General features: G+C 40.8%; 1 protein-coding gene across 2 annotated transcripts in view; it reads left to right on the top strand.

Annotated features, from left to right (window-relative positions):
- PKP2 (plakophilin 2) overlaps positions 1-26,329 on the top strand; it is a 110,063-nt gene that overhangs the window by 46,215 nt on the left and 37,519 nt on the right. For both annotated transcript variants that reach the window (XM_074403055.1, XM_010337378.3), the window contains exons 5-6: positions 6,673-6,880; positions 17,278-17,455. In XM_074403055.1, the coding sequence (XP_074259156.1) occupies positions 6,673-6,880; positions 17,278-17,455 (386 nt within the window). The remainder of the gene's footprint in view (positions 1-6,672; positions 6,881-17,277; positions 17,456-26,329) is intronic.

Here is a 26,329-nt window from a genome sequence, read left to right as displayed (position 1 = left end):
TGTATAGGAATGCTTGTGATTTCTGCACATTGATTTTGTATACTGAGACTTTGCTGAAGTTGCTTATCAGTTTTAGGAGATTTTGGGCTGAGATGATGGGGTCTTCTAGATATACAGTCATGTCATCTGCAAATAGAGACAATTTGACTTCCTCCTTTCCTAATTGAATACCCTTTATTTGTTTTTCTTGCCTGATCACTCTGGCTAGAACTTCCAATATTATATTGAATAAGAGTGGGGAGAGACGGCATCCTTATGTAGTGCCAGATTTCAAAGGGAATGCTTCTAGTTTTTGCCCATTCAGTATGATATTGGCTGTGGGTTGGTCAAAAATAGCTTTGATTGTTTTGAGATAAGTTCTGCCGATGCCTAGTTTATTGAGAGTTTTTAGCATAAAGGGCTGTTGAATTTTGTGGAAGGCCTTCTCTGCTTCTATTGAGATAATCATGTGGTTTTTGTCTTTGGTTCTGTTTATGTGATGGATTACATGTTGAACCAGCCTTGCATCCCCGGGATGAAACCTACTTGATGGATAAGCTTTTTGATGTGTTGTTGCAATCGGTTTGCCAGCATTTTATTGAAGATTTTTGCATCTATGTTCATCATGGATTTTGGCCTGAAGTTTTCTTGTTGATTCTCTGCCAGGTGTTGATATCAGGATGATGTTGGTCTCATAAAATGATTTGGGAAGTATTCCCTCTTTTTGGATTCTTTGGAATAGTTTCATAAGGAGTGGTACCAGCTCCTCTTTATATGTCTGGTAGAAATAGGCTGTGAACCCATCTGGACCTGGGCTTTTTTTGGTTGGTAGGCTATTAATTGCTGCCTCAACTTCAGCTCTTGTTATTGGTCTATTCAGGGTCTCGACTTCTTCCTAGTTTAGTCTTGGGAGGATGCAAGTGTCCAGGAATTTATCCATTTCTTCCAGGTTTACTGGTTTATGTGCATAGAGTTGTCTGTAGTAATCTCTGATGGTAATTAGTATTTCTGTGGAATCAGTGGTGATATCCCCTTTATCATTTTTTATTGCATCCGTTTGATTCTTCTCTCTTTTCTTTTTTATTAATCTGGCTAGTGGTCTGACTATATTGTTGATATTTTCAAAAAACCAGCTCTTGGATTTATTGATTTTTTTGAAGGGTTTTTTGTGTCTCTATCTCCTTCAGTTCTGCTCCGATCTTAGTTATTTCTTGTCTTCTGCTAGCCTTTGTGATTTTTTTATCGTGCTCCTCTAGCTCTTTGCATTTTGATGATAGGGTGTTGATTTTAGATCTTTCCTGGCTTATCATGTGGGCATTTATTGCTATATATTTTCCTCTAGACACTGCTTTAAATGTGGCCCAGAAATTCTGGTACATTATGTCTTCTTTCTTGTTGGTTTCGAAGAACATCTTTATTTCTGCCTTCATTTCATTGTTTATCTGGTCAGCATTCAAGAGCCAGTTGTTCAGTTTGCATGAAGCTGTGCGGTTCTGAGTTTGTTTCTGAATTCTGAGTTCTAACTTGATTGCACTGTGGTCTGGGAGACTGTTTCTTAAGATTTCCGTACTTTTGCATTTGCTGAGGAGTGATTTACTTCCAATTATGTGGTCAATTTTAGAGTAGGTGTAATGTGGTGCTGAGAAGAACGTATATTCTGTGGATTTGGGATGGAGAGTTCTATAAATGTCTATTAGGTTTGCTTGGTCCAGATCTGAGTTCAAGTCCTGGATATCCTCATTAATTTTCTGTCTCATTGATCTGTCTAATATTGACAGTGGCATGTTAAAGTTTCCCACTATTATTGTGTGGGAGTCTAAGTCTCTTTGTAGATCATTAAGAACTTGCTTTATGCATCTGGTTGCTCCTGTATTGGGTGCATATATATTTAGGATGGTTAGCTCTTGTTGCATTGATCCTTTTCCCATTATGTAATGCCCTGCTTTGTCTCTTTTGATCTTCCTTGGTTTAAAGTCTATTTTATCAGAGACTAGGAATGCCACCGCTGGCTTTTTATGTTCTCCATTTGCATGGTAAATCTTCCTGCATCGCTTTATTTTGGTAATTTCTCATCTTACACAATAATTCCCATGTGACTAATGAGGGAATTATATGGCTAATAAAGTGTCTGTCAGCTCTGCCTCTGCCATGGATACCTCAACATACGGGTTTGTGACAACCGTCAACCAGTCTTTCTCATTGCTGGATGTTTATGATTCCTTATTTTCTGCTATTAGAAATGATGTAGTCACTATTTTTGCCTTTTAGTATGTGTCTGCATTTCACATTGTTTCCCAATAAAGGCTGCTAGAAGTGAATGTTTTAAAAGTTTTGACACATATTGCCGCTTGCCTTCCGGCAAGGTTATGCCAGTTTACAGGGAGTGATTAATTCTAATGGGAGGGAAAGCAGAGAAAGGGAGTAACATTTCTTAGGGGAGATGACATTTGAGCTGGATCCCACAGGATGATTAGGGCTTTGCAGGAGGAAAGGCAGAGTGGGCAGAACCTTCCAGACAGGAAGAAGTGAGAGCTGAGGCTCCAGGGCCAGAGAGAGCCTTTGCCTCAGCAGAGGCCGTGTGTTCCCGGTGCTTATTTGCAACCAGAAGTCCTCATCATTTACTTATTTTATAACTGGCAGGGAAGAGAATCAGAATAAAGCCACAGAGAGAGTTAAAATTCTCATATGTGACTCTGGCCTTTCATGTATTTAGAAACCAGCTCAGACGAGTACTTTTTTGAAGTTCTGAAACATTCATAGTAGTCTGTTTCTTTTTTCCTTTTCCCCAAAGAAGGGAAAATACCCCAAGGTTTCAGTATAATGGGAAACTCAACCAACCTTTCTGGTCCCAGCTTCTTCCCTGAATGGTAAGGGACAAGAGCAGCATATTTGACATTGGTCCTAATGCGGATAGGATTCATCACCTACCATCTTGTAGTTCAATGCGAGGAGAGGGTCATTAACTTCTTGCATTCAGCAGGATTTATATCCATTTGCTTGATAAAATGGATGAAAGTGACTTAAGTCTATTTTTAAAGTTGGGGTAAGTGCCAGACACTAGGGAGTCAAGTTATACAGCAAATAGAGCTGTAGCCGGATTTCAGCCTTTATCAGAGCACTGGTGCGCCTATCGTTCTCTCTTTCCGGGCTACAGCAAGTGCTGAAAGCCCAGGTGATAAAGGTGACAGGGTAAGGGAGCAGGTCTGAGCTGGGCAGGCTTCCATAATGCCACTTGTACTAATTCTGTCATTGGAGCTTGAATTGCAATATGGCTAGTAAGCCACTTCCCATCATATTTTGAAGAAAGCAGCTTATGAATTAAGTTAATAAAATATTTCTAAAGCTGCCAAAATACCTGAGGACAATAGGATTTTCTTTTTGCATCTGTTATGTATAATTTTACTGGGAAGATTTGGTCTATCTGGCATTTAGGAAGCTTATAAAAGTATGAATTTATATTATAAACTTATATTTTCTCAGAAAACTTAAAGGCAGGCAATGTGGCACAGTAACAGAATAACAGATCTCACTCAGAAGACATGCATGTGTATCCCACAGTGCTACTTTGCCAGTCAAAGCCTTTCATTCTGCAATTTAACTTATTAAAAGGAGGAAGCTGGCTGGGTGTGGTGTCTCATGCCTGTAACCCCAGCCCTTTGGGAGGCCAAGGTAGGCAAGTCACTTGAGGTCAGGAATTCAAGACCAACCTAGCCAACTTGGCAAAACCCTGTCTCCATTAAAAATGCAAAACTTAGCTGGGCGTGGTAACGCACACCTGTAATCCCAGCTACAGGGAGGCTGAGTGAGGCAGGAGAATTGCTTGAACCCAGGGGTCAGAGGTTGCAATGGACCAAGATTGCGCCACTACACTCCAGCCTGAGCGACAGGCTCAAAAAAAAAAAAATAGTATGAATTTATCTTAAAACCTTACCATGAAATTAAAACTAGGGAATTAGGGAAACATGAATTACAGATTGTTCTAACATAAATTGTATGGCATATTTTTTGTTGTTGTTTTTTGTTTTTGCTTTTAAGGAAGTGTAATACAGGTTAAGTATCACTTATCCAAAATGCTTGGCGCCAGAAGTGTTTTGAGTTACTCCCTTGGAGCATTATGTGAGCTTTCAAAAAGTTTTAGATTTTGTAGTATTTCAGATTTCAGATTTTCAGATAAGGATACTCAGCCTGTGATGGGAGTAGATGAAGTGATCAAATAGATAATCTGTTGGACTAGATTTACTTGGCAGCTAAGTAATCTTTTTTTTTTTTTTTTTTTTTTTTTTTGAGATGGAGTTTTGTTCTTGTTACCCAGGCTGGAGTGCAATGACGCGATCTCAGCTCACCGCAACCTCCGCCTCCTGGGTTCAGGCAATTCTCCTGTCTCAGCCTTCTGAGTAGCTGGGATTACAGGCACGCACCACCATGCCCAGCTAATTTTTGTATTTTTAGTAGAGATGGGGTTTCACCATGTTGACCAGAATGGTCTCGATCTCGTGACCTCGTGATCCACCCACCTCGGCCTCCCAACGTGCTGGGATTACAGGCGTGAGCCACCGCGCCCAGCCCACTTGACAACTAAGAAATCTTTATCATATATTTAAATGGCTTTAGATACAGTCCAACAGAATTACTGTAGCCACTCTCCCACCTGTCTCTTGTTCTGCAAATGTCTCCTCAGAAGGGAGCTAGCAAGTGGAAGTATTATTCCTTATTACGACCTGTGAAGCCTTAAAGGAATCAAGAGTACTTTCTTTTTAAGTTTCTTGCAATCTGTTAATTAGATAAAACTCCTAACACTGTACTGACACTTTTTTTTATTTTTTGTTGAGATAGAGTCTCACTCTGTCCCCCAGGCTGGAGTGCAGTGGTGCGATCTTGGCTCACTGCAACCTCTACCTTCCGGGTTCAAGCAATTCTCCTGCCTCAGCCTCCCAAGTAGCTGGGACTATAGACATGCACCACCATGCTCAGCTAATTTTTCTTTTTGTATTTTTAGTAGAGACGGGGTTTCACCATGTTGGTCAGGATGGTCTTGATCTCTTGACCTCGTGATCTGCCCACCTCAGCCTCCCAAAGTGCTGGAATTACAGGCATAAGCCACTGCACCCAGCCTATACTGACACTTCTTAATGTTAGAAGTGGGAGGGAGAGGAGGTGTAATTTTTGCTTTATTATGATTGTGATTATTATCATTATTTTTATTATTTAGATTATTTTATAATTCTGATATTTATTTCTGCCTTTCTAGTCTTTTCTCCAGTCCTGTCAAAGGAATACGTAATATTGAAGGGCAGTGTCCTAAATACCATTTCTGTCCATGAAAGGGAGGCCAGAGCCTGATACATAGAAAATTTGCAAATATGACCCAGGCCAGGTGTGCAACTCTCCCTGGAACATAAACTGCTGGCAGTTAGGGTGTCCTTCCTAAGTGACAAACTCCATTCAAAAGGGAAGCTCATGACCATTCATAAAAACTTATTTCCTCCAAAATTTTGCATGAAGATAGTGAAAATAAGATCTTTACGAACAGCTCTTGCCAACTTAAAAGTTTCAAAATCAGATGTGAATGGAAGCCTATGAGAAGGAAAGCCTTCAGTCTACAACCTAATATTTTATTTCACCAACTGTATATATATATATATATATATATATGAAATGGAGTCTCAGGTCCCGCAGGCTGGAATGCAGTGGCACAATCTCAACTCACTGCAACCTCCGCCTCCCGGGTGTAAGCGATTCTCCTTCCTCAGCCTCCCGAGTAGTTGAAATTATAGGCGTGTGCCACCACACCCGGCTAATTTTTGTATTGCTAGTAGAGACAGGGTTTTGCCATGTTGACCAGGCTATCTATTTTTCTTAAGTTTCCTGACCTCAGATGGTCCACCCGCCTCGGCCTCCCAAAGGGCTAGGATTACAGTCGGCAATATTTTCAGACTAAAACAAAAATTCTCCTTGCTAAAATTAGGATTATTTGGCCCCTTCTTACACACCCATAAGTTTTAGAATTTAAACCATCAATTTGTCTCCCATTCCTGGTTGTGCCCTTTCTCTAATAGCATGCGCTTTCTTACATATTTGAATAGAATGAGTATTTTTTAAATAACACACGTTAAAGTGTAAAGTTATCTTATCTGCATTAAGTGCTTGCATAAGTTTTATAAGTCTTTTAAAATACTCAATGCAATTGATTATAAGAATTTAGGATTAGTTTGCATTACTACTGAGGTTGACATGGTAAATGCATTTTTACTTCTATTGATGGAGGTGATACTGTTCATTTTATATGAACTATAAAGTTTTATCTTAGGAAAAAACTTGTATAATTTTGAATTCTTTCATAAAACTTTCCTTACTGCCTAGATTCCCAATTCTCTTCATTTTTGTTATGCTTCAAACTTTTATCACTTAACTCTATTTAACTAATACCTATGTACCCTTTATCAGTCTATCTTCCCCTTCACTTACTTCATAGGTTTCAGTCTTAACTTCCCAAATTTACTGTAAGTTCCTTGATAACAGATACTGCCTTATAGCTGGGGTTTGTTCTGCAGCAAGAGTCTCCGTTATGCTACACATAGTTATTGATGAAGAAAGGTTGTAATCAGCATCAGTGAACTTCATCTGTTCGTGTTACATTGATCTTGATGCCACATCAAAATTAATATTAGAAATATGCATCTACTTCTTCCTTAGGTTAACCAGCTTCGTGGAATACCCAAGCTTCTGCAGCTCCTGAAAGTTCAGAATGAAGATGTTCAGCGAGCTGCATGTGGGGCCTTGAGAAACTTAGTCTTTGAAGACAATGACAACAAATTGGAGGTGGCTGAACTAAATGGGGTACCTCGGCTGCTCCAGGTGCTGAAGCAAACCAGAGACTTGGAGACTAAAAAGCAAATAACAGGTAGTGCTTACTGAACACTGAAGAATGTGACACATTTGCACCCCAGCCAGGTGCCTCATGTTATCTCTTTTTCTTAAGTTTCCTAGAGCAAATGACTGATGGGCTCATTGTTATGCTAGAGGTGGCTCTAAGGGAACATTGTTACCTGCTGGCTTAAACTCTAGATGTGAGCCATATTTGAATTCCTGTTGTTTTTTTTGTTTTGTTTTGTTTTGTTGTTTTCTTTTGTTTTGCTTTTCTTGACGGAGTCTTGTCCTGTCACCCAGGCTGAATTGCAGTGGTGCAATCTCAGATCACTGCAACTTCCACCTCCTGGGTTTAAGCAATTCTCCTGCCTCAGCCTCCTGAGTAGCTAGGATTATAGGCATGTACCACCACACCCAGCTAATTTTTGAATTTTCAGTAGAGATGGAGTTTCACCATGTTGGCCAGGCTGGTCTCAAACACCTGACCTCATGATCTGCCCGCCTTAGCCTCCCAAAATGCTGGGATTACACACATGAGCCACTGCACCCAACCTGAATTGTTTGTTTCTGAAGGGGAAAATATTCTGTGGCTTTTGCTTAATATTCTTGATTAGAAACTCTATGCACCTTTGACTAAATGTCTTTCAAATAACTTCTCCACAAGACTTACTGCAATGAAAATTCTGCTTAAATTCACTAACAGCCCGCTTTGTAGTTTAAGACTGCGTAGGGCTTCACTGTTATCCAGGAGGCCCAAACCTTCAAAAGAACTGACAAGAACCATACCCAGTTGTTTTTATTATTTACTCAACAACCAGCTTGCTCAATCTGTAGAAAAAGAAATGAAATGGAGTGTCACATAGTTTTCCAATGTGGAAGATCAGTTTAATCAAATATTAGAAACTATTTTTTCCAATCTTTCCATTACCTGGACTGCTCTCAGTACCATGTCCTTAGCTCACTGTCATCCTAAAGAAAGAAGGAAAGAAAAAGTAATTGGTTATGTTCATTTTTAATTCTCTACTTTACATTTTCGTTCAAACACTGATCTGAGCAAATAAATATCTCCTTTTTATGCAATGAATTGGAGAGATGGGAAAATCAGATAGAATTAAAGCAGCAATGTTAGTAATATATCCTCTAAGCATGAAGAGAGGGAGCTAGTTTCATCTAAATGAATAGTCATATGAGAAAGGAGAAAATGATTCATTGATGTCCCAGAATAAACCACTCTCCCTGCTGTCACCATCAGCTCTCCGCTTGTGCTCCTGCACACAGTACAAAGAGTACAGGAGGGGCTGGGCACAGTAGCTCACGCCTGTAATCCCACACTTTGGGAGGCCAAGGTAGGAGAATTCCTTGAGCCCAGGAGTTTGAGACCAGCCTGGGCAACATGGTAGGACCCTGTCTCTACAAAAAATAATTAGCCGGGCATGGTAGTGGTGTGTGCCTGTAGTCTCAGCTACTCGGAAGGCTGAGGTGGGAGGATTGTTTGACTCCATGAGGCCGGTGCACTGAGCCGTGACTGCACCACTGCACTCCAGCCTGGGCAACAGAGTAAGACCTTATCTCAAAAAAATTTAAAAAGATTGCAGGAGGTATTACTGAGTGCAGTCATCAGTAAATTTTTATTAAACATCTTCAATGTCTCAGTGATATATGGACATTTTCTAATTTAATTATCACAAAAACCATGGGGTTCTAGGTATTATCAGGTTTTATATCTCAGTTTTACAGATGAGGAAACCGGTGCTCAAAGAATATATATCATAGCAGAGGTTTTTTGGTTTTTTTGTTTTTGTTTTCGTTTTGTTTTGTTTTGCTAGGTATAATAGTTGACAGTGTTGGGGTAAATACTTTGAAAGGAAGTACTCCATAAATATTGTTTTAAATTGAATATATTTTGCTCTTCTACCTTCTTCATTTAGTTTTATAATAGGTGTACTTTTTCTATACAGATTTTGTTACTATGTTATCTCTACTTTATATCTTAAAATACCACATTTTAAAATATTTATTTTGGATTTGGGGTTGTATGTGCAAGTGTGTTACATGGGTATATTGCGTGATGCCGAGGTTTGGGATATAAATGGTCTCGTCACCCAGGTACTCAGTAGAGTACCCAGTAGATAGTTTTTCAGCCCTCGCCCCATCCTTTCCTCCCTCTTTTATTAGACTTCAGTATCTACTGTTTTCATCTTTATGTCCATGTATACCCAATGTTTAGCTCCTATTTGTAAGTGAGAATATGTGGTATTTGATTTTTTGTCTTTGCATTAATTTGCTTAGGATAATGACCTCTAGCTGTATACGTGTTGCTAAATGTTATATTTTAAATTCTGATATATTTTAATTTTATAGAACTATGTGAGGTACCATGCTACCTCTTGCCAGTATTCTGTCACGTGCCATGAGGGATTTCTTTTCACATCTGTGATTTGTGTTAAAGTAAATTCCATTTATTCAACCAATATTTACAGAGCAGCTTTCAGAGGTCAGGCACTGAGAATCACAGCCTAGGGAGGGTGTGGATTTTGTTTTTTGTTTTGTTGTTGTTGTTGTTTGTTTGTTTTTAAAGGATGGGGATCGCACTATGCTGCCGAGGTTGGTCTCCAGGGCTCATGAGATCCTCCTGCCTCAGCCTCCTGAGGAGCAGTGACTACAGACACACGCCACTACCTCCACATTGGATTTTGTTTTTCCATCTACTAGTTTTATAGTCAGGAAATACTTCCTGAAGGGATTATGTTTCATCGTGGACCTTAAAAGAGAAATGGGCTTTAAGTTGGCATTTTGAAGGAGAATGAAAGTTATTCCTGGCAAAATGAGCATCACTAGCAAGGAAAAGAGGCAGAAAGAAGCTAGCTGCTGCCATACCTGCCGCCATTTAGAGGAAACTTGGAAAATAGAGTGTTTTGGAATTAGGATGCATAGTTAGCTTGGGAAGTAAGTGTGTGTGTGTGTGTGTGTGTGTGTGTGTGTGTGTAGGGAACAAGCCATTGAACACGTTTCCTCTTCTCCTGCTCTGTGTGTGTGTGTGTGTGTGTGTGTGTGTGTAAAGGGAACAAGCCATTGAACACGTTTCCTCTTCTCCTGCATAGGCAATAGGAGACTAACGTCAGAGAAATTCTGTGATGTTGATGCCATAGAAACCATTCAGGCATCATTAGATCATCTATAGAGTTGATGAATGGAAGCTGATTGTGCAACACCCAGGATTTCTACTATAAGCCAAACATCCCCACTAGAGGATGTTCAGTACATGCTAATTGAACCAAAGAGACATTTGAACATTGGATACAAATCCTTCTAAATTACTCCCTTTGGCTCTGCTAATAGAAGAGCTAAATAAGGGCTTTCTGAGCCTCAGAAATAAATTGTTAACCTCATATAGACATGTTTATGTCTTTGTTTAGAAGCACAAAGAAAGTAAGTGTATATGTGAATCTTACTGGTCTATTTCTTAGACCTTTTTTCTTTTCCTTTGAGCTCCCCCCGCCCCATTATATGTTGGTCACTAAGCTAGAGCTTTGTATTTTTTATCCCTGTTTCTCCTGACAACTCTATAAGAGGTGGGAGCACAGCTGGTGATTTACATATGATCCGTGTGAGACAGAGGGGTTAGGTAAATTGCCCGAGGTTGCATCACTAGTAAAGAACAAAGCCCAGGTTTGAACCTAGTAGTATCTGAGTGTTTTGCTGTCATCCCACCTTCAGTAATTGGCTCACCTACTTCTTTTGGGGGATATGATGACTCATTTGTATAGTTTTTAAGAAGGGTCCTGTCTTTGAGACTCTGATCAGAGTCTCATTCGTCTTTGACCCTTCCTCTCTCTTCTTGTCTCTGCCTTGGTTCAAGCTGTCTTCATCTCTCGTTTGACTCCCACAGTAGTAGCGTCTCACCTAGCCACTGGGATTCAGTATTGCACATTGCCAGCCTGTCCTCCATTCTGCTTCTAGTGATGTCTTTCTAATAAAAATACTGTCCCACTGTGCTCCCTGCTGCCCATGAGATGAAGCCCATACTCTGTAGTATCCCACACAAAGATGTTATGATGTGAGTCTGATGATCATTGGCAACAGGGTCTCCTCTCATCTTCTTCAAACCCAAGTTCTGAAATCCTAGAGAACCCACTGGTCTGCTCCAGGTCTGTCTTCTATCTTGGTGTCTGTCTCTGCTGCTGTCTTGAAGTAGAATCCTTTTGCACACTTAGACTGACTGCTTGGGGAACCCACTCATCCTTCAATAGTTAGCTCAACTATCTGAAGCATTTCAATTCCAGTCTACTTTATTCTCAGTTCCTTCCCAACTTTCAGCAGAGTTTTGAAGAGATGGTCTTCTCTGAGTTACCTTTGTATTCTTTACTATTAGGTTGCCACTTCTGCTATGCCTGTGTATTTAATTGCAGAATGAACTGTGGGGCTCATGTTAGTTTCTCAACAACTGTGGCTGTCTGACCAAATTTGAGAAAGAGTCTTCTGGCCTGGAAATACCTAGAATACACACCAATAAGAGAGTCAGGTGTGTTTTAAGATAAGACCTTGACTTTTCTAGCCAAAATATACAAAATGAACCATCTGTTTCTACACATGAATACGAAGTTTAGCATCACTGGGAAAGAATCTAAACTCACTGACTTTTCTGCCATTTCCCGTACTAGCCTGGGATCTTCTCTTCCAGGAGAAGAGAACTCTTCCAGGAGAAAAGAACTTCAGGATCAAAGACACCCCCACCCTCCCTTCCCCTGTGAGATTGTTCTTTCTCCCTTGCTCAGTGAGTGTGGTAGTGTTCCCTTAATTGAAATGAGAACAGCACATCTTAGTCTCAGAAGTTCATCTTCAAGGTCACTGAGTAGTGAGCATTTGCTGGGGTGAGCAGGATATACCTTGGATTAAAACAGGCAAGTCATGGTAAGAGTACAGCAGGGGTACTTATCCCTCTTTCATTACATATGAAAGAGTCAGGGGTGATTGTCAGTGAAATGTGTTGAAACTGCATATTAATCTCTGCATATTTAATAAAAGTACTTAATTGGATTTCCGTATTTTAATAAAATACTCAAAATGTTTTGTTATAAAATACGTATTATGCACTTTAGGTATTTGTATGTTATTTTATTCTGCATTCATAATGTGTAACAAGATACTCTGGGTTTATATACAACTTGGAATACATGCCCTTTTCAATAATCTGATATTCCAGGTAATATTTGCAAAATTTTGGTGAAAGGAGGAGTATATCTATGCAAGGGACATTGTAAAAAAAAAAAAAAATTCCTCCCACTCTCTGACCACTTTGAAAAACAGAGTTAAAAAGAACCAGTTTTCTTTTTTGTCCTTGTGTGAGTGGTCACTGTCATCATCTTTTCCCTCTCATTCTTTTTCACTGAAGATAGGAATTTATTTTATCATAAAATTTGTAAGTTTTGCTGCCTAAGTGTTAATGCAGATTTGTTAAATTTCTGTATTTTCTGTCCTAGAGGTTATTTTTATTATTTTGAGACACACTCTCACTCTGTCGCCCAGGCCAGAGTGCAGTGGCACAATCTTGGCTCACTGCTTGAACCTCCCATGTTCAAGCAATTCTCCTGCAACAGCCTTCTGAGTAGCTGGTACTACAGGCACACACCACCATGCTTGGCTAATTTTTTTAATTTTTTTAGTAGAGATGGCGTTTCACCGTATTGGCCAGGCTGATCCTGAACTGCTAACCTCATGGTCCACCTGCCTCAGTCTCCCAAAGTGCTGGGATTACAGGTGTGAGCCACTGCACCTAGCCAAGGTCATTATTATTAAACAGCTAACCAGAAAAGGGATCTTAGATATCTTAGATATCTAAGATCCCTTTTCTGGTTAGCTGTTTTTTGCAAACATGACAGTTGGATAATGGAGTTATCATTGTCTCTTATAATTGATAATTATTCAAATTATATCCCTTAACAGAGTCCAGGTCCCTTTGTTTTTGGCTAGAATGAGAGCCTCATGGTAGAAAATTACAGGCAGACAGACCATCTGCAACAAAGAACTATGCTAGTAGACATTAAGACACTGAATAAGTTGTTAAAGATGAGACACATGAAAACCCAAATCATAAATATTATATTAGATAATCCAGAATCTGATCATTGAAAGGACATCTATTCAGAATCATCCAGTCCATTGGTTTTCTCATGCCCAAAAGTGGAATCATTTTTTAAAAATATAAGTTCCTGGCCAGGCGCAGTGGCTCACGCCTGTAATCCCAGTACTTTGGGAGGCCGAGGCAGGTGGATCATGAGTTCAAAAGATCGAGACCATCCTGGCCAACATGTGAAACCCCATCTCTACTAAAAATACAAAAATTAGCTGGGCGTGGTGGCGCGCGCCTGTAGTTCCAGCTACTTGGGAGGATGAGGCAGGAGAATCACCTGAACCCAGGGGGTGGAGGCTGCGGTGAGCCGAGATCATGCCACTGCACTTCAGCCTGGCAACAGAGCAAGACTCCATCTCAAAAAATAAAATAAAATAAAAGTTCCTGAACTCCATCCTGAGATTCTGGCTCAGCAAATTTGGGGCACGGCCCAAGACTGTGAGTCTGTTTTGTTATTTGGAAACTGCTCATCTAGTCTAACATTTTAATTTCAGGGTAAAAGCCCTTGTCTACTTTCTGATAAGGGATAAGCTAACTTTTATTCCTTCCAGTGCCAGAGCTGGATCTTTCAAGTAGGTCCTTCTGTTTTCTTCAAAGCTCTCTTAGAAGTTTATACTTTCAGTGAGCCAAAATCTCCTTCCAATGAATTTCCACTCATTGGTTCTGGTTTTGCTTCCTCTAGTCATAGAAAATTATATCTACCTGTTTAAGTCTGCATTTCTTTAGTTACTAGAGACCATGGATTCCTGTATACATTAGCTCCTAATAATATCTTTTGATTCTGTGTTATGTACTTTCCCAATTTTTCTACTGGTGTTTCATTTTTTAGTGATTTATAAGAACTCAGGCCGGGTGCGGTGGCTCAGCCTGTAATCCCAGCACTTTGGGAGGCCAAGGCGTGTGGATCACGAGGTCGAGATCGAGACCATCCTGGTCAACATGGTGAAACCCCGTCTCTACTAAAAAATACAAAAAATTAGCTGGGCATGGTGGCGCGTGCCTGTAATCCCAGCTACTCAGGAAGCTGAGGCAGGAGAATTGCCTGAACCCGGGAGGCGGAGGTTGCGGTGAGCCAAGATTGCGCCATTGCACTCCAGCCTGGGTAACAAGAGCGAAACTCTGTCTCAAAAAAAAAAAAAAAAAAAAAAAGAACTATATATTAAGAGTATTAACCCATTATCTCATATTGCACGTATTTTCCAGGTTAGTAGTTGGTGACTCACTGATTTTTTTGTGAGGGTGTGTGTGTATAAGCATATGTAATCCTGAATCTCTATCAAACATCTTAGTTCTTTCGCAGTTTGACAGGCATGACATTTCTATGCAAAATTCTATATTAGAAATTCTAAAATTATACTGAAACTTCCAAAATCATAGACTTTTGTAGAAATAATGGAGCATGCCAAGCTCTAAAGGATATTGACTGTTGCAGGAAAATTCCACTCCCTTTGTTCCAATTAATCCTCTCCGGTTTTTATTGTAAGATGTACTTTTCCTCTGAGTGCCCTGTGTGGTCCTTTTTAAAAGGAGGAAATGTCATTATGCCTCACGTTCTTAAGCTTCTGGCAGGCAGAGACTATTAATTTGTTTGCTTATTTAGAACTAAAGAATCTTCTCCCCTCCCTTCATTTTTCTTTTCCTTTCTAACTTATTCTGTAGCTTAGTAACCAAAATCCAACCTCAGACTTGCCTTTAAATTGTTTTCAGCCACCTTCTGAGTTTTATTTTATCTGTCCCTCTTCCAGGGCCTCTCGAGGAGAAGTGGGAGGAATGAAGTCATTATTCATTATGTTACAAAACCTTTGGCTGAGGGACACTCCTCCTGACTAACCCCAAATGCTAGTTTGATCAGGAGAAGACCTCCTCATAAGCCAGAAATCAAGTCCTTACAAGACACCAGACCTGGTGTCACTGTATCTAACGGAAGCTATGTGTAGGCTCCAGTGGAAATCTGGTTACTGTTTCAAAAAGCAGCTACCTGTGCCAAAAGACTGCATGAAGCCTAATGTGTTCTAATTGGTTGGACCAAATATAAATATGCTGAGTAATTACCAAGCTTTAACGATACAGACTATTATTTCAGAGGTGATGATCGCCCCATAGTTCAGCCAAGTCCGCCACATTTGCTGTGTTCATAAAGGAGCATGCCTTGAGTACCCATGCTTCCTCTTTCCTTTGCACAGACCACACAGTCAATTTAAGAAGTAGGAATTGCTGGGCTGGGCGCAGTGGCTCACACCTGTAATCCAAGCACTTTGGGAGGCCGAGGCGGGTGGATCACCAGGTGAAGAGTTTGAGACCAGCCTGGCAAACTGGTGAAAACCCATCTCTAGTAACAATACAAAAATTGGCCGGGTGCGGTGGCTCAAGCCTGTAATCCCAGCACTTTGGGAGGCTGAGGCGGGTGGACCACGAGGTCAAGAGATCGAGACCATCCTGGTCAACATGATGAAACCCCGTTTCTACTAAAAATACAAAAAATTAGCTGGGCATGGTGGCGCGTGCCTGTAATCCCAGCTACTCAGGAGGCTGAGGCAGGAGAATTGCCTGAACCCAGGAGGCGGAGGTTGCAGTGAGCCGAGATCGCGCCATTGCACTCCAGCCTGGGTAACAAGAGTGAAACTCTGTCTCAAAAAAAAAAAAAAACGAATACAAAAATTAGCCAGGCCTGGTGGTGTGCCTGTAATCCCAGCTACTCAGGAGCCTGAGGCAGGAGAATTGCTTGAACCTGAGAAGCAGAGGTTGCAGTGATCTGAGACCATGCCACTGCACTCCAGCGTGGCTGACAGAGCAAGACTCTGTCTCAGGAGAAAAAAAAAAAAAGAAGTAGGAATTGTTGACTGGGCGTGAAGAGGATAGGGTAGAAAGGGAAAAGTCATCCCTTCTCTTTCTGCCCCCCTTCTCCTTTTCCTGGGCACTAGTGAGGTAGGGTAACCTATTGCAGTATGAAAGATGATGAGGCGGACCAGGCAGTGGCTCATGCCTGTAATCCCAGCACTTTGGGAGGCCAAGGTGGGCAGATCATTTGAGGTCAGGAGTTTGAGACCAGCTTAGCCAACATGGTGAAACCCGTCTCTACTAAAAATAAAAAACTTAGTTGGGCATGCTGGCAGGTGCCTGTAATTCCAGCTAATTGGGAGGCTGAGGCAGGAGAATTGCTTGAACCCAGGAAGCGGAGGTTGCAGTGAGCTGAGATCACCACAGTGCACTCCAGCCTGGGCAATAGAGCAAGACTCAGTTTCAAAAAAAAAAAAAAAAAAAAAACCGCAAGATGACAATGTAACATTACATCTGCTGGGAGTCCCTGGAATATCAAGCAATTGGTGTACAATCTTCCTTCCACTGAATCAGAAGGATTTGAGCTCCAAATTTCAAAGAAAAATAAATCCTAAATGTATATGCCACTTTTATTCTCTCTCAATGCCCAGCCTCAGTCTCTATGTCACAGTATATGCCTTGGAAAGTACAATATGCTATTATCTCAGTTTCCTCTGAATTGGCCTATGTGTTCTTTCTCTTTAATGTGGGAGATTCAAGAGGATAAAGAAAATATAATGAGTAAATAGGGTACTAATCTTGGAGCAGTACTTAAGCCATACAAGTTGGCAGATAGGTAAAATGCTCTTGTCTCTCCTTCACTGCCAGACTATTAAAGTACGAATACAGGAGTTAGCCAGAGTAAATTGCTGGAGGACATGATTCTGTCACTGGGTAGCAGTCAGTAACATTAATTGGTGATGTTGATCAGCTTCCTGTTGACAGGTGTGGAGAAAGGCTTTCTGCAGGCCCTCCCTGCTCTTACTGGGAGGCACAACGTCACGTGAAAGTTACAGCTAGTAGGAAAGGAGGCAGGGGAGATATTTTCACATGTGTATCTGAGGGAGAAAAAGTACGATTCTAAAAATGTTGAAGTTTTAGTTACAATGGGATCATTTCAATCCTACCCATTGGTGAGCTCAGACTTCATTATCCCAGTCGGGTCAGCTTTGTGGTAGGGCCCTTTAAGAGAAACAGCAATAAATGTTTATGTCTGGCTTTCATTTATATACCTGATTAATTTAAACGTGCACAGTTTGTATCCTGAGCCATTTTTTTATTGTTCATGCCGGTCAGCCTCCACCACTATCTAATGAGTTCTAACAGGGTTCTTCCCGTTGAGAAAGTGGTTGTCTCCAAATTCCCCTCCCCAAATTTTTTTGGGACTAGTGATAGCCCTGGAGTTGATGGCCCTAACTGAAATTATCAGCAGTTACTTTGGTCCCACCCTGCACTGTTTTCATGGTAACTCTGTGCTTTTCTAGGTTTGCTGTGGAATTTGTCATCTAATGACAAACTCAAGAATCTCATGATAACAGAAGCATTGCTTACGCTAACGGAGAATATTATCATCCCCTTTTCTGGGTGGCCTGAAGGAGACTACCCAAAAGCCAATGGTTTGCTTGATTTTGACATATTCTACAACGTCACTGGATGCCTAAGGTAATGCCACCTCTACCCTGCCCTGATAAAAGATGTAATCAAAAATTAGGTAGCCCCAAGGAAATCAAGCTATATTCTCTCTTGGGTTGTTTCTCTAGTTACACAGTTTGTTTGTTTGTTTGTTTATTATTTTATTAATTTTTGAGATGGAGTCTTGCACTGTTGCTAGGCTAGAGTGCAGTGGCACGATCTCAGCTCACTGCAACCTCCACCTCCCCGATTCAAACGATTCTCCTTGCCTCAGCCTCGCAAGTAGCTGGGATTACAGGCACCTGCCACCAAGCCCAACTAATTTTTTTTTTCTGTTGTATGTTTTCTTTTTTTAGTAGAGATGTGGTTTCACCATGTTGGCCAAGCTGATCTCGAACTCCTGACCTCGTGATCCACCCATCTTGGCCTCCCAAAGTGCTGGGATTACAGGCATGTGCCACCACTCCTGGCCCTTATTTATTTATTTTTAATTTTTTTTATTTCTGAAAGGGAGTCTTGCATTGTTGCCCAGGCTCTGGAGTGCAGTGGCATGATCTCATCTCACTGCAACCTCTGCCTCCTGGGTTCAAGTGATTCTTCTGCCTCAGCCTCCTGAGTAGCTGGGACTATAGACATGTGCCACCACACCCAGCTAATTTTTTGTACTCTTAGTAAAGAGAGGGAGTTTCACTGTGTTACCCAGGATGGTCTCATCTCCTGATCTTGTGATCCACCTGCCTCGGCCTCTCAAAGTGCTGGGATTATAGGTATGAGCCATCGTGCCCAGCCTACACAGTTTAATTTTTGAGAGATTCTATTTGGATGCTGAGAGAATTAATATGGTAAGATGTTTATTTTATCTCCATAGTTAATCACACAGTAATACATATCAAATACCAATTTTGTGTAAAGCATTATGTTAGCTACTGAAGGCTATACTAAGATGAATAAGAAAACCCTTGCCTGGGTATCGTAGCTCACACTTGTAATCCCAGCACGTTGGGAGGCTAAGGCAGAAGGATCACTTGAGGTCAGGAGTTTGAGACCAGCCTGGGCAACATAGCAAGACTCTGTTTCCAAACAAAAATGGAAAAACTAGCTGGGCATGGTGGTGTACACATGTAGTCCCATCTACTCGGAAGGCTGGGAGAGAGAATCCCTTGAACCCAGGAGGTTGAGGCTGCAGTGAGCCATGATTGCACCACTGCACTCCAGCCTGAGTGACAGAGCAAGACCCTATCTCAAAAAATACAGAACAAGAATATCCATAAGGAATGTTCAGTGGAGCAGGGGACGTAGATAAGCAAGTGAATTAATAGACAGCTACAATGAAATGTGTTAGAACAGCAGTTCTCAAAGCTGGCCACAGGTCCAGCATCACCTGGAAGTTGTTAGAATTCTCAGGTCCCACCCCAGACCTCCTGAATCAGAAACTCTCAAGGTAGGGCCCAGCAATCTGATTTTAACAAGCCGCTAGGTGATTCTGATAGACACTGAAGTTTGAGAACTAGGATGTCAAAGGTGCAAGTGAAGCGCTGTGGGAATGCAGAATGAAGGACCGTTCATGCCGTCTGATGAAATCAGAAAGGCACTAGGGAACAGGGGTCAAGTGAGCTGGACTATTTCGGTAGTCAGAAATTCCCTAAAGATAAAGGACCACATTCTTGAAAGGCGTAAGAACTGCCTAAATGACCTTCCTTGAAGCCATCTTCTGTACTGTCCTTTAAATCTGCTTTTCTAGTACACTTTTGATCCGTCACTCACCTGCTTAAACACATTTCATGTCTTAAAATTCCTCTCTGGCTTCCGTTGCCTTACTACATAAAACAGAGTTCTTGGCTGGGCCTGGTGGCTCGCACCTGTAATCCCAGCACTTTGGGAGGCCGAGGTGAGTGGATCATGAGTTCAAGAGACTGAGACCATCCTGGCCAGCATGGTGAAACCCCATCTCTACTAAAAATACCAAAATTAGCTGGGTGCAGTGGCGTGTGCCTATAGTCCCAACACTCTGGGAGGCCAAGGTGGGTAGATCACAAGTTCAAGAGATTGAGATCATCCTGGCTAACACGGTGAAATCCCGTCTCTATTAAAATACAAAAAATTGGCCAGGCATGGTGGCACATGCCTGTAGTCCCAGATAATTTAGGAGGCTGAGGTAGGAGAATTGCTTCAACCCAGGAGCAGAGGTTGCAGTGAGCAGAGATCGCGCCACTGCACTGCAGCCAGGCAACAGAGCAAGACTGTCTAAAAAAAAAAGAAAAAGAAAAAGAAAAAACCAGAGTTCTTAGTATGGCAGATGTATCAGTATGGCAGATGTATCAGGACTCTTTCCATTGAAAATGGCAGAAACCAAACTTAAACTTGCTGAAACAAGTGGGAGTTCATGGGCTCATGTGGCTGAGATACTGCAGGTCACTTGAGGAAGTGAAGGAAGTATACCAGGAACCATGGCCATATCCCCTTTTTGGGACAGAATTCAACATTCCTGGGACTTACTCTTTTTCTCTTTGTATTTCATGTCTTCTTGCTCTTTTTTCGTAGTGGGCTCATTTCTTTTTCCTTTTTTCTTTTTTTTTTTTTTAAATGCCTCCTGCAATTAAAGTGGGCTCATTTTCTGCAAATACAAACAAGCCTTCTCTACTGAGTAGATAATTACAGGCAGCCCCTTGCTTAGCCACACACACACACAAAAAGTGCACATCTTTCTTCAAATGATCGTGCCAATCACAGGGAAAGTTTTTGTCCTGGCCTTGCTTCAGAAAGGGGCACATATTTTGAGCCACTGTTGGCCTGGATTGGCCAAGCCTGAATCAGATACCTGCTTTGATAGCAAGGACAGCAAGGTGTGTTACTATAAGAAAATTGGAAGAACTTGCTGGGTGAGCAAAACAAAAATGGGCGACACCTTGGTCCGTGACAGCATACACAACCTTTTTCAGTCTATCCACAACCTTCATTACCACCTTTTTTCCCACAAATATACTTCCCACCCACCAAAGTACTTGCTTTTCCTTAGATGTCATAGTACTTTTATATTGACTTTATTTAATTTTACTTGCCTGGTAAACATGTTCTATTATCTGCCTATTGAATACTTAATCTCCTAATCATTTAACACCAGAGATAAAGTTCACGTTATCTATGAAACATTTTCCAGCTTTCCCAGCAAAAGCTAGTGCTTGTTCCTGAGGCTTCACATGGGAATTCTTAGGCAAGTCCCCACTGTTACTGATTTTGTCACCTTGCTGTTTTATGATGGTTGTTTACCTATCCCTTCTACTATTAATAGATTATAAATGCCATAAAAGCTAAGCCTATGCATTTAAAAAACATCTTTAATACTTAACTCTTAGCAAAGTTTTCAGCATATAGTAAGTAAAGTATTTGAATATAATGAATAAATGAATGAGTGAACAAATGAAAATGCATGGTGACTTGGGTGAATAATCAAGTCTGATAAGAATATGGAGTTTGTGATATAAAAATAATGAAACAGAAATTGGAAACATAGGCTAAAGCCAGATTGTGGGGATATTGAGGATTACATTAGAAAGTTAATTTTTTAAAAAAATTTTAGACCCTGGAAGAGCACATACAGGTTTGTCACATGGGTGACAACGTTTGGGCTTCTAATATTCCCATCACTCAAGTAGTGAACTTAGTACCCAGTAAGTGGATGTTCAACCCTTTCCCCTGCTCTGTCTCTCCCTGCTTTTGAAATCCCCAATGTTTATTGTTTCCATCTTTGTGTCTAGCTCCCATTTTTAAGTGAGAACATGTGATATTTGGTTTTCTGTTTCTATATTAATTTGCTTAGAATAATGGCCTTCAGCTGCATCCATATTTCTTCAAAAGACATGATTTCATTCTTTTTCGTGTCTGTATAATACTCCAAGGTGCATGTGTACCACATTTTCCTTACCCAGTCCATTGTTGATGGACACGTAGCCATGTCTTTGTTTTTGTGAACATTGCTGTGACGAACATGCGAGTGCATATGCCTTTTTTTTTTTTTTTTTTTTTTTTGAGATGGAGTCTTGCTTCATCGCCTAGGCTTCAGTGCAGCGACATGATCTTGGCTCACTACAACCTCTGCCTTCTGGGTTCAGGCAACTCTTCTGCTTCAGCCTCCCAAGTAGCTGGAACTACAGGTGCGTGCCACCACACTCAGCTAATTTTTGTATTTTTAGTAGAGGCAGGGTTTTACCATGTTAGCCAGAATGGCCTCTATCTCCTGAGCTCGTGATCTGCCTACCTTGGCCTCCCAAAATTCTGGGATTACATGCATGAACCACCGCACCCAGCCTAATGTTTGTATTTTTAGTAGAGATGGGGTTTCACCATATTGGCCAGGCTGGTCTCAAACTCTTGACTTCATGATCCTCCCACCTCAGCCTCCCAAAGCGCTGGGATTACGGATGTGAGCCACCGCGCCAGACCGCATGTGTCTTTTTGGTAGAACAATTTATTTTCCTTTGTATATACACTCAGTAATGGAATTGATGGATTGAGTGGTAATTCTGTTTTTAGTTCTTTGAGAAACAGGAGTTAATTTTTTTCTTCTGTAAGCAAAATTAGCTAGTCTGGAGGACAGCAATATGATAATTTTTATGGGAAGAAGAATGATAGTATCAACAGGAAAGGTGTATTGTGAAGATGAAAATCTAAAGGCAACGATGTTAGTTACGAATCTCTTCCTGTAGTCTCCCCTTATGATTGATGAGTACAAGATGTATTGGTTGGGTGTTGCAACGCCTTGGCTGGCACATTTTTCAGAACTTATAGTAGCTGAATACCCTCCAGTAAGAATAGCACCATTTTAAATGGTGTTTGAAAAAGAATCCAAACTACTCATTTGAACTTCAGCCTCCCAAAGCAGAATATAGCCAAAATCTGGAAAGTGAGTACCATAATACATATGCTTACTAAAATGTCCATTCCAATTTTATCTGTGTATCTCATTTATAATGATAATAGCTAACATTTATTGTTGTTATGTTCTAGAAACTGCTCTAAATGCTTTCTGAGGATTTTCTCAGTTTATTCTCAGCAGCAGCCCCTACAAGGTAGGTTTTCCTCATTTTACAGATGAGGAAAGAGGCTCAGAGAGGTCGAGTGATTTTTTTTCCTAAAGTGATATGGCCAGTAGTAGACAGAGTCAAAATGCAAATGCGGGAAGCTTGTCTTCAAAGCCCAAGGTCTTAATCAGTATGCGAGATACATTAGTATTTGTCAGATGTCCACAGACTGTGCTTTTGTGGATAAAACCCCTGCCCTTCATAGTCTCAAGGCATCACAGGGTCATATATTGCCAGTTTATGGGCATATTCAGTTATCATTATGGGCATTGTATCCGCATTTCAGTGTTCTGTACATGTAGAATGCTGCACTGCATTTCTTATAATCAAAGAAGATACAAAGATGAAGCATATGAAATGGGACCTCTTTCCAAGATAGGAGATGGCTTTGTAGATGACTTCAGGGTAGATATCATGATGAATAGAAAGGCCACCATGAGAATATTCAAGATATGACTCAGAATGTAAAAAAAAGACTTCCAGGGAACCTGCAATCACAGAGCATTAATTTCTAGGATGTAGAGAGGTGTCTGCTGAGCAGTTGCCCATTTGTGTCTCCAGCTCACTCGTAAAAAATTTTAAGACAGATGTTGACTGACTCTAGTAAGAGTTAATCTTATAAAAATCATGAATGTTAGCAAATATCTTAATTGCCACAAATTCGTTTATGTTATTTTCTCCCCAAACGTGTTCAGAGCTGGCAATGAACTGAATTGAGTAGTATTTTGGGCGTTGCATTTGATTTAGATTAAATTCTTTCCATCTATTTTGGAGAAAAACTTGTGCCTACACCAGTGGTTTTCTCCATTTACTAGACTTGATACTGAGATTGTTTCTGGTCTGCATGTGGCAAGGGTGCTGAGTAAATCTGCTCTGCAGGTAAAATATTTGCTTAACTAATGAACTTGTGGCAGTGACTTCAGTTCTGCCCACCTGAAGCTTCCAGGGTGAGATCACTCATCTAAGAGAAAATGCGTAACTTATCCTTCAGTAAAGACTAGCACTGTCAGGTACACCATCTTGAGGATGTATCAGATCATTTGTCTTTAGGATGAACTTGTGCCTGTGACAGCATTTACCACAGGCTTTGGAGGTTTCTTTGGGTCCCTTTGGAATTAATATACTTTTCACAATTGAAGTCACTCACTGCAAGGTGATGCAAATTTTGCAATAGGGATAACCATGTACCCACGTAAGTTTCCATTTTTTTTCTTAAGTAATACCACACTAGATTGATGACTGGTAAAATCGAAGTTAGGAGAGGACAAATCAGTTGTACTCTCCACACTGTATTGGAGCCAGCAAGTGAGAACGATTCTTGGCATTTCAGCATAATTCCGTATTCAGTGACATCTTGTTGGTAGCTTAAAACTAGCCATGATGGAGTATTTTATTAAGAAATTGGCAGACACAATGCAGGCACTGTGGTATGTGCCACTAGTCCCAACAACTTGGGAGGCTGAGGCAGGAGGATTGCTTGAACCCTGAGGTCCAGCCTGGGCAACAAACACCCATCTTTAAAAACAAACGAAACAAAGAAAAAACACTCCAAGTCAGACACCCACCCCTACACCAGCCCCAGAAAGCAGGTTGTTAAACGTTTATCAGCACACTGCTAGCACTGAATTTCCATTAGTTGATTTATTTAACATCAAAATGTCGGTAACTAAGGTATAGTATTACTCCATAAACATTCCTTTTCAAAGGAAAAACAATTCCTTTGTTTTCTGGGACGGTATAATGAAACTTCAGCATGTTTTCTTCTTTCTTTTTTTTCCCCCCTTTCGTTTTCTTTCTTCTTAGTGGAGAAAACCTGCTAAAATATCTCATTTTTTTTTTCACGGTGTCCTTTATTTACTTGGAGTAAGAAGTGTAACTTAGTTAAAATATGTATTGCAATTATCAGATTACTTTTCCAAATATTTCAAATTCCAAAACATTTATATAATAAGCTTAGAATTTTAAATTACCAAAAAAGTAATGGCTGTCTTCTTTAATTCTATACCCCGCTAGACACAGCCCCCACCACCACCACCACCCCCAAACACCTATTGTGAGTCCCTTTTTTTTTTCTATTTAGGTAGAATTCATACTGTCCCTCACAGTATCAGTTTCTAGGGAACTGGTGTGACTTGACTGTTAACTCTGTTTTCCACATTACTGATTGGAAAACCTTTGGATGTAGCATCAAGAAAACCAATGGTTATTATTCGAGATAAGTCTGGAAATTTTGCCAAATATTTATCGTCATTTCTGCCTATTATTCTTATAGCTTAAGGACAAGAAGTGGAAGCAATTTATTGGTAATAATAAAATGCCTCAGGGCTCAGGTAGGCACTTAAGTGGGCAGGTGTAAGACCACGAGGAATGGTAGGGGCTCTGTCAGACTAGAGAAGGGAAAAAATGCTTGCCCCAAGAGCAGTGAGTGTCAAGGTTTTGGAAAACACTTCAGGTCAAAAACAAACATATCTAGGCAGCTTCTGTTAGTGGCCTCATTCTTCAGGTGAAGAAATAAAGTCCCCAGGACTCTTCCACAATTGTAGAACCAGCTCTCAGAAACTGGAGAATGACAGCTAGTCTGGCCCTCTTCGGATTCTGCTACTGGTCCGCCTTTATTCTCCTTCTTATCCAACCATAGTGTTATTCCTTGAGTACTTGCTGAAAGTCCGCTCTGTCCAAACCACTGTTTGAATTTCTGAGATTTCAAAAGGGAATGGGACCTATCTTTGCCCTGGAGGAACTCTGGGTTTAGTGGAGGAAACAGAAACCTGAAGAGATCATGACAATGCATTTGGTAAGAGATTTAAGAGAGGGATGAAGAAACTGTTATCAAAGCATTGAGTTTCTTCACTAACTTTGCCTTGGGAGTTGGGAATTTTTTCTGGAGAAAGTCAAACCTAAGGAGCTGTTCAAGGATGAGTAGGTGTTTGAATGTCCCTCTCAAGTCTTTAGTACATCATTCTGTCATTAGGCCATCTCTGACATTCTTAAATACTATAGTCATATTAAAAATGTGAATTCAGGCTGGCAAGGTGGATCATGCCTGTAATCCCAGCACTTTGGGAGGCCAAGGCAGGTAGATCATGAGGTCAGGAGTTTGAAACCAGCCTGGCCAACATGGTGAAACCCCGTCTCTACTAAAAACACAAAAATTAGCTGGGTGTGGTGGCAAGTGCCTGTACTCCCAGCTACTCGGGAGGCTGAGGCAGGAGAATCACTTGAACCCAGGAGGCAGAGGTTGCAGTGAGCCAAGATTGTGCCTTTGCACTCCAGCCTGAGTGACGAGAACAAGACTCCATCTCAAAAAACAAAAAGAATGTGAATTCATAAAGCCTTGAAAAGGCATTTTCCTGAGTTACTATAGTTTGTTGACCATCTACTTATGAGAAAGGCTCATAAAATTGCCACCTTAAGATAAAGGTGCAGTTGCTTTGTGAAGGCCACCCCAGAATTTGTCATTACGCATTTTGAAACATTCCTTTTTTTCAATGCATTTTATGCCTGTGTATGCTGGTTAAAGAAGAAAAGCAATTTGTAATGCATTTCTCCTACAAATGGCTTAAACTTCACTTTTTCCACCTGTCATTGTATAGTAAATGGGTTTTGAATGTATAATATCTTTTTATTTTTTATTTTTTTGAGACGGATTCTCACTCTGTCACCCAGGCTGGAGTGCAGTGGCATGATCTCGGCTCACTGCAACCTTCTGCTCCTGAGTTCAAGCAATTCTCCTGCCTCAGCCTCCCGAGTAACTGGGATTAGAGGCACTCACCACCACACCCGGCTAATTTTTGTATTTTTAGTAGAGACAGGGTTTCACCACCTT

This window comes from Saimiri boliviensis, chromosome 7 (assembly GCF_048565385.1).
Source record: "Saimiri boliviensis isolate mSaiBol1 chromosome 7, mSaiBol1.pri, whole genome shotgun sequence".
In the NCBI taxonomy this organism is placed as follows: Eukaryota; Metazoa; Chordata; class Mammalia; order Primates; family Cebidae; genus Saimiri; species Saimiri boliviensis.
Note: the sequence above shows the minus strand (reverse complement) of the source record. Positions and strands in the feature narration are given on the sequence as shown.